The sequence below is a fragment of the Haliotis cracherodii genome, unplaced genomic scaffold (genome assembly GCF_022045235.1).
Source record: "Haliotis cracherodii isolate W230 unplaced genomic scaffold, xgHalCrac1.p SCAF_3, whole genome shotgun sequence".
Lineage (NCBI taxonomy): Eukaryota > Metazoa > Mollusca > Gastropoda > Lepetellida > Haliotidae > Haliotis > Haliotis cracherodii.
Window position 1 is genome coordinate 9,516,673 of NW_027266286.1, and position 9,967 is coordinate 9,526,639.

The 9,967-nt window shown below is 38.6% G+C and overlaps 1 protein-coding gene across 1 annotated transcript; it reads left to right on the top strand.

Annotated features, from left to right (window-relative positions):
- Nucleotides 1-4,577: 4,577 nt before the first annotated feature.
- On the top strand, nucleotides 4,578-5,309 carry LOC139475213 (clumping factor B-like). Its single transcript, XM_071258463.1, has one exon. The coding sequence runs from the start codon at nucleotides 4,578-4,580 to the stop codon at nucleotides 5,307-5,309; it is 732 nt and encodes a 243-aa protein (XP_071114564.1).
- The last annotated feature ends 4,658 nt before the right edge of the window (nucleotides 5,310-9,967 follow it).

The following is a 9,967-nucleotide window of genomic DNA, read 5'->3' on the forward strand; positions in this document are numbered from 1 at the left end:
CGTTTGGAATCACAGAAAAACCGAAGCCATCACCTTAATTGTCTTGGAGACTTGAAATGTTTCCACTGCATTGTATGTTTTTTAGTCTCTGGCTGATAGTGGTGAACCCAAGGCTTCCAAACGACATAAAGTCTCACGAGATGATGAACCTAGATCTTTTCTGATCAGGGGTCAAAAGCCTTGGAACATGTGTGCTGAAACCGATGTCAAATCCAGTTCATTCCTCAGAACATTCTCAACCCACAATCATCCACAATCATATATTTTTTAATGGTAGCAGTTGAGGGCCTCTCTCTCTCTCTCTCTCTCTCTCTCTCTCTCTCTCTCTCTCTCTCTCTCTCTCTCTCTCTCTCTCTCACTGGGAGTTTGTATGGAGACTAGACATTTCGACAACTACAGCTGCAAAACGAGATATTTGTTAAATTAAAACTATGAGCCTAAATAATTATATAAAAACACCCTGCAAACAATCCAAGTTACCAGACAATTTCTCCTCTTTTTTTCAACAGTCTGAAGCATAATTATATTTATCAAGCATTTTTCTCGGACATAATGGGAATAAATAAATCATAATACATAATTATTTTGAGTGAAACACAACGTAATAATAATAACAATACTACAACTACTCATAATAATAATGATGTAATTGACGAGAAATTTGATACATATATGAGAGGCTACACAGTTTCTTTACCCCACTCCTTCGATACAAAATTGATCAATTCCTAAACTACGATTAATACCTTCAATACGATATATATATTCATTTTTAATCCTAGACTGCAGTAAAACATGTGTTAGCCCTTGTTCTTCTGCAGCTGATCTGTACTGATACAACAGGAAAATTTCCCTTTAGTTTTAGTAATGACCCTATTATCTGACTTGAAAACTAATTTCCTCGCCAGAGCACGGGGTGGCATCTGACAAGGGGGAGGGAAACTCGGGTCCAGATCCTCCAGAAATCCAACTCAGTAGATGGATACGGCGCTAGTGGTGAGTAGGAGGATGAGGGATCTAGTTTAGTTTATCCACCAAGTTTAGAAACCCTATTATTCTATAGGATAAGCATGGATAATTAAGCCATAGATACCTGGCACCCAGCGTTCACAATGCCTTATGGCTCAATGAGAAGACCCCTCACTGAACCCGTTCTGTCTTTGTTTGCCTTGTCATATTGTCTGAGGTTGTGTTTCCTGTCTGTAGATGGAGACAAGGACATCCCACCACACAGGGAGAAGCTGTGACAGAGAGTACAGAGATTCTTCTCCACGGTTCTTTATTTGTGGAGGACCAGCACAGGCCTAGATAGTCACTTAGTCACGTCCGGACTTCCAATCGGCGTATTCCCCAGGTCGGGTCTTATCATGTAGCTATATCCGGAGTATTTAAATGAATGTGCCTCTTCTTGTAGCGTCATCCTGTGTATTGCAATGGGCGTGTCTTATCGTGTAGCTTACCCGTGGAGATCCGGGGTAGAGTAGGTCTTCAGCAACCCATGCTTGCCGTAAAAGGCGACTATGCTTGTCGTAAGAGGCGACTAATGGGATTGGGTGGTCAGGCTTCCTGACATGGTTGGCATTGATGCATTGATGCTCATGATGTCAATCACTGGATTGTCTGGTCCAGACTCGATTATTCACAGACTGCCGTCATATAGCTGGAATATTGCTGAGTACGGCGTTAAATATCAAACAAACCAGAAAAAAACCCTTATGTAGCTATATTATGTGTATTGCAATGGGCGTGCCTAATCATGTACCTGCATCCTGTATATTGTAAATTGGCATTTCTGTATCATGTAGCTATTATATAGCTACACCCCATGTATTTTGATCGATGTCCCTTAATGTGTAGCTACATCATATGTGTATTTAAATGGGGTGTCTTCTCATGTAGCTACTTTCTGTAGTCAAATGGGCGTGACCTCTTATATAGCTACATCCGATGTATTTGAATTAATGTGCCTTAATATGTAGCTACATCATATGTGTATTTAAATGGAGTGTCTTCTCATGTAGCTACTTTCTGTAGTCAAATGGGCGTGACCTATTATATAGCTACATCCGATGTATTTGAATTAATGTGTCTTAATATGTACCTACATCATATGTGTATTTAAATGGAGTGTCTTCTCATGTAGCTACTTTCTGTAGTCAAATGGGCGTGACCTCTTATATAGCTACATCCGATGTACTTGAATTAATGTGCCTTAATATGTACCTACATCATATGTGTATTTAAATGGAGTGTCTTCTCATGTAGCTACTTTCTGTAGTCAAATGAGGATGACCTATTATATAGCTACATCCGATGTATTTGAATTAATGTGCCTTAATATGTAGCTACATCATATGTGTATTTAAATGGAGTGTCTTCTCATGTAGCTACTTTCTGTAGTCAAATGGGCGTGACCTATTATAGAGCTACATCCGATGTATTTGAATTAATGTGCCTTAATATGTAGCTACATCATATGTGTATTTAAATGGAGTGTCTTCTCATGTAGCTACTTTCTGTAGTCAAATGAGGATGACCTATTATAGAGCTACATCCGATGTATTTAAATCGATGTGCCTTAATATGTACCTACATCATATGTGTATTTAAATGGAGTGTCTTCTCATGTAGCTACTTTCTGTAGTCAATGGGCGTGACCTATTATATAGCTACATCCTATATGTATTTGAATTAATGTGCCTTAATATGTACCTACATCATATGTGTATTTAAATGGAGTGCCTTCTCATGTAGCTACTTTATGTAGTCAAATGGGCATGACCTCTTATATAGCTACATCCTATGTATTTAAATCGATGTGCCTTAATATGTACCTACATCATATGTGTATTTAAATGGAGTGTCTTCTCATGTAGCTACTTTCTGTAGTCAAATGGGCGTGACCTCTTATACAGCTACATCCTATGTATTTAAATTGATGTGCCTTAATATGTAGCTACATCATGTGTGTATTTAAATGGAGTGTCTTCTCATGTAGCTACTTTCTGTAGTCAAATGGGCGTGACCTCTTATACAGCTACATCCGATGTATTTAAATTGATGTGCCTTAATAAGTACCTACATCATATGTGTATTTAAATGGAGTGTCTTCTCATGTAGCTACTTTCTGTAGTCAAATGGGCGTGACCTCTTATACAGCTACATCCTATGTATTTAAATTGATGTGCCTTAATATGTAGCTACATCATGTGTGTATTTAAATGTAATGTCTTCTCATGTAGCTACTTTCTGTAGTCAAATGGATGTGACCTCTTATACAGCTACATCCGATGTATTTAAATTGATGTGCCTTAATATGTAGCTACATCATGTGTGTATTTAAATGTAATGTCTTCTCATGTAGCTACTTTCTGTAGTCAAATGGATGTGACCTCTTATACAGCTACATCCGATGTATTTAAATTGATGTGCCTTAATAAGTACCTACATCATATGTGTATTTAAATGGAGTGTCTTCTCATGTAGCTACTTTCTGTAGTCAAATGGGCGTGACCTCTTATATAGGTACATACTATGTATTTAAATCGATGTGCCTTAATATGTAGCTACATCATGTGTATTTAAATGAAGTGTCTTCTCATGTAGCTACTTTCTGTAGTCAAATGGGCGTGATCTCTTATATAGCTACATCCTATGTATTTAAATCGATGTGCCTTAATATGTAGCTACATCATATGTGTATTTAAATGGAGTGTCTTCTCATGTAGCTACTTTCTGTAGTCAAATGGGCGTGACCTCTTATATAGCTACATCCTATGTATTTAAATCGATGTGCCTTAGTATGTACCTACATCATATGTGTATTTAAATGGAGTGTCTTCTCATGTAGCTACTTTCTGTTGTCAAATGGGCGTGACCTCTTATATAGCTACATCCTATGTATTTAAATCGATGTGCCTTAATATGTACCTACATCATATGTGTATTTATTTTGAGTGTCTTCTCATGTAGCTACTTTCTATTGTCAAATGGGCGTGACCTCTTATACAGCTACATCCGATGTATTTGAATTAATGTGTGGATAAGAGAATCAGTATAAGTTTGATTATCTTCTGATGTAGCTACTTTCTATTGTCAAATTGGGGTGACCTCTAATATGGCTACATCCTATGTATTGTAAATGAGCGTGAATCAGTGTGTAGCTACATGTTGTGTCTAGCCTTTTCATGTTGTATTATCCTGTGTGTTTTAAGTGAGTGTCTTCTAAATATAGCTACATCCTGTGTTTTTAAATATTTGTGCCTAATACAGCAAGATCAAATGCATTTTAAATGTGTGTGACTATTATGTAGCTTCACCTTATATACTGGCACAGTGTACTTCAGTAAGTGTGTCTTATGTAGCTTCATCCTGTGTACATAAATGTGTGTGCCTCGTACAGCCACATCAAGTGTATGTTTGGTGGGTGTGCCTTGTAATTTCACTGAAATGTCCAGCTAAGCCATTGTCAGACCCAGACACAGAGGAGATGTCATTGTCAGACCCAGACACAGAGGAGATGTCATTGTCAGACCCAGACAGTGCAGGAGTCATTGCCAGACCCAGTCACAGTGCAGATGTCATTGTCAGACCCAGACACAGTGAGGGAGTCACTGACTGACCCAGACACAGAGCAGGGGTCACTGTCAGACCCTGACACAGTGAAGGAGTCCTTGTCAGACCCAGACACAGAGCACGAGTCATTGTCAGACCCAGACACAGTGAAGGAGTCACTGTCAGACCCAGAAACAGTGAAGGAGTCACTGACAGACCCAGACACAGAGCTCGAGTCACTGTCAGACCCTGGCACAGAGCAGAAGTCATTGTCAGACCCAGACACAGAGCAGGAGTCATTGTCAGACCCAGACACAGATCAGGAGTCATTGTCAGACCCAGACAGAGTGAAGGAGTCATTGTCAGACCCAGACACAGAGCAGGAGTCATTGTCACACCCGGACACAGTGAAGGAGTCATTGTCAGACACAGAGCAGGAGTCATTGTCACACCTGGACACAGTGAAGGAGTCATTGTCAGACCCAGACACAGAGCAGAAGTCATTGTCAGACCCAGACACAGAGGAGATGTCATTGTCAGACCCAGACACAGAACAGGAGTCATTGTCAGACACCGAGCAGGAGTCATTGTCACACCTGGACACAGTGAAGGAGTCATTGTCAGACCCAGATACAGAGCAGAAGTCATTGTCAGACCCAGACACAGAACAGGAGTCATTGTCAGATCCAGACACAGTGAAGGAGTCATTGTCAGACCCAGACACAGTGAAGGAGTCATTGTCAGACCCAGACTGAGTGCAGAAGTCATTGTCAGACCCAGACACAGAGCAGAAGTCCTTGTCAGACCCAGACACAGAGCAGAAGTCCTTGTCAGACCCAGACACAGAACAGGAGTCATTGTCAGACACAGTGAAGGAGTCATTGTCAGACCCAGACACAGTGAAGGAGTCATTGTCAGACCCAGACACAGAGCAGAAGTATTATCAAGCTACATCCTATGTATTAAAATCAATGTGCCTTAATATGTAGCTACATCATATGTGTATTTAAAGGGATTGTCTTCTCATGTAGCTACTTTCTGTAGTCAAATGGGCGTGACCTCTTATATAGCTACATACTATGTATATAAATCGATGTGCCTTAATATGTACATACATCATATGTGTATTTAAATGGAGTGTCTTCTCATGTAGCTACTTCCTGTAGTCAAATGGGCGTGACCTCTTATATAGCTACATACTATGTATATAAATCGATGTGCCTTAATATGTACATACATCATATGTGTATTTAAATGGAGTGTCTTCTCATGTAGCTACTTCCTGTAGTCAAATGGGCGTGACCTCTTATATAGCTACATACTATGTATTTAAATCGATGTGCCTTAATATGTACCTACATCATATGTGTATTTAAATGGAGTGTCTTCTCATGTAGCTATTTTCTGTAGTCAAATGGGCGTGACCTCTTATATAGCTACATCCTATGTATTTAAATCGATGTGCCTTAATATGTAGCTACATCATATGTGTATTTAAATGTAATGGTTTCTCATGTAGCTACTTTCTGTAGTCAAATTGGCGTGACTTCTTATATAGCTACATCATATGTATTTAAATTGATGTGCCTTAATATGTAGCTACATCATATGTGTATTAAAATGGAGTGTCTTCTCATGTAGCTACTTTCTGTAGTCAAATGGGCGTGAACTCTTATATAGCTACATCCTATGTATTTAAATCGATGTGCCTTAATATGTAGCTACATCATGTGTGTATTTAAATGTAATGTCTTCTCATGTAGCTACTTTCTGTAGTCAAATGGGCGTGACATCTAATATAGCTACATCCTATGTATTTAAATTGATGTGCCTTAATATGTAGCTACATCATATGTGTATTAAAATGGAGTGTCTTCTCATGTAGCTATTTTCCTGTAGTCAAATGAGGATGACCTATTTTATATAGCTACATACTATAAATTGATGTGCCTTAATATGTACCTTCATCATATGTGTATTAAAATGGAGTGTCTTCTCATGTAGCTACTTTCTGTAGTCAAATGGGCGTGACATCTAATATAGCTACATCGTATGTATTTAAATTGATGTGCCTTAATATGTACCTTCATCATATGTGTATTAAAATGGAGTGTCTTCTCATGTAGCTACTTTCTGTAGTCAAATGGGCGTGACCTATTATATAGCTACATCCTATGTATATAAATCGATGTGCCTTAATAAGTACCTTCATCATATGTGTATTAAAATGGAGTGTCTTCTCATGTAGCTACTTTGTGTAGTCAAATGGGCGTGACCTCTTATATAGCTACATGCTATGTATTTAAATCGATGTGCCTTAATATGTAGCTACATCATATGTGTATTAAAATGGAGTGTCTTCTCATGTAGCTACTTTCTGTAGTCAAATGGGCGTGATCTCTTATATAGCTACATCCAATGTATTTAAATCGATGTGCCTTAATAAGTACCTACATCATATATGTATTTAAATGGAGTGTCTTCTCATGTAGCTACTTTCTGTAGTCAAATGGGCGTGACCTCTTATATAGCTACATCCTATGTGTTTAAATCGATGTGCCTTAATATGTGGCTACATCATGTGTGTATTTAAATGTAATGTCTTCTCATGTAGCTACTTTCTGTAGTCAAATGGGCGTGACCTCTTATATAGCTACATCCTATGTATTTAAATTGATGTGCCTTAATATGTACCTTCATCATATGTGTATTAAAATGGAGTGTCTTCTCATGTAGCTACTTTCTGTAGTCAAATGGGCGTGACCTCTTATATAGCTACATCCTATGTATTTAAATTGATGTGCCTTAATATGTACCTTCATCATATGTGTATTAAAATGGAGTGTCTTCTCATGTAGCTACTTTCTGTAGTCAAATAAGGATGACATATTTTATATAGCTACATCCTATGTATTTAAATCTATGTGCCTTAATATGTACCTACATCATATGTGTATTTAAATGGACTGTCTTCTCATGTAGCTACTTTCTGTAGTCAAATAAGAATGACATATTTTACATAGCTACATCCTATGTATTTAAATCTATGTGCCTTAATATGTAGCTACATCATATGTGTATCTAAATGGAGTGTCTTCTCATGTAGCTACTTTCTGTAGTCAAATGAGGATGACCTTTTTATATAGCTACATCCTATGTATTTAAATATATGTGCCTTAATATGTAGCTACATCATATGTGTATTTAAATGGGGTGTCTTCTCATGTAGCTACTTTCTGTAGTCAAATGGGCGTGACCTCTGATATAGCTACATCCTATGTATTTAAATCGATGTGCCTTAATATGTAGCTACATCATATGTGTATTTAAAGGGAGTGTCTTCTCATGTAGCTACTTTCTGTAGTCAAATGAGGATGACCTATTTTATATAGCTACATCCTATGTATTTAAATTGATGTGCCTTAATATGTAGCTACATCATATGTGTATTTAAATGGGGTGTCTTCTCATGTAGCTACTTTCTGTAGTCAAATGAGGATGACCTATTTTATATAGCTACATCCTATGTATTTAAATTGATGTGCCTTAATATGTAGCTACATCATATGTGTATTTAGATGGGGTGTCTTCTCATGTAGCTACTCCCAGGGAGTACTAAATTGCTATAATATTTCTCATGTCTGTTTCTATTGTTGATAGGAGACAACGTATCATAACTTTCTATATTGTAATAAATGATTGTAAACAGCAAGACTCTTATTGTCCTGAGATAGTGGCACACTAACACGTGCAAGATACGTTGTTGGAAGTACCTGATACTGCCAGTAGAGCACCAGTACAGCACGTGTCATTGGTGTACAGACCGGATGAGAATGTCACACGTGCAAGATGCGTTGTCAGAAGTACCTGATACTGCCAGTAGAGCACCAGTACAGCACGTGTCATTGGTGTACAGACCGGATGAGAATGTCACACGTGCAAGATGCGTTGTCAGAAGTACCTGATACTGCCAGTAGAGCACCAGTACAGCACAGGTCATTGGTGTACAGACCGGATGAGAATCTCACACGTGCAAGATGCGTTGTCAGAAGTACCTGATACTGCCAGTAGACCACCAGTACAGCACGTGTCATTGGTGTACAGACCGGATGAGAATGTCAAATGTGCAAGATGCGTTGTCAGAAGTACCTGATACTGCTATGCAGTAGAGAACCAAGTACACGTGTCTGTAGGAAGCAGGTGACTCGTATATATCATATGTAGTTAGAGGCTCACCCAAGTCATTCCATAGATAGAAAACGTAATTCATCCCGAGAAAAATGAAATATAAAATTTTGAAAAATTACCAAAACGTAATTACGAGTGGTAGGGATTCTGATGCCTTTATGGATGACTAAAATATTCCACATGAAGCGTTCAATGTATAAACTACCAGAAGAACATGTAGCGGTTCTGTCCGCAGCACAAATCTCTAGCCAACAAGACGAAGTCTCCATATGTGTCACCAGTGGTAGCAGATGGCATCGAGCGTAATTTGTTCACATCAACATCGCGTTATAATTATACTCTTTAGTTCGAACATCAGATACGCCAGACAACAGACTTCACAAATAACAGCTCTGTAAAAACTGAAATTAGGATTAAGGTTATCTATAGTTAATACATTTCTCTTTTATTGTCTTTTATACACCAGATAGACATGATCGAAGATTAAAATAATTGTTTGTTAGCTTGAAATTTAAAGTACAGACAGTTATTTCGAATTGTGTTCTTTGGATAAGTTGATAACTAAAATTAACCTAAATGTATTGGCTAACTTAAACACGTGTACCTTTGAATGATCGTTGGCTATAAAGGCAAAAAATGATGTTTAAATGGTAGAGGTCAGTAAATAAATCCTTTCTGGAGATAGGGCAGAATTGATATATGGTTGAAGTCCCTGGTCTAACAGACTCGGCTGCATCGGACAGGCCACTTGGACCACGCCCAGGTGTTCGTTGAGGGGACCCCAAGGATGACGTCATGAAAACGGGCCCAAACCAGTGTAGCTGCCAGAGCGCGACATGAACAACTGCACTGGCAACAATAGCGGTGAACTTCTTTTCAGTGGCATTTAGAAGTTGGTGTGATGAAGAAAGACAAGTTCTATGGATGAACAACTTCTTTATTACAATTAGTGCGACGTTTCGGTGTAGATCCTAACACCTTTGTCACACACTAATTGTAATAAAGAAGTTGTTCATCCATAGAACTTGTCTTTCTTCAATAGCGGTGAATGTTACCGAGGTACACAGTGTTCCAGAGTATTGTGATCGGAAAATTAAGTCACTAATGTACTGGATTAGGTAACCTGGCCCAATATGAAGTCCGAGTCCGTGCTGCTATGGTACAGGAGTCCCTGCATCTCACCGACTGGGTACCTCCACTGGACATCACCTGTTGCCACAAGTGT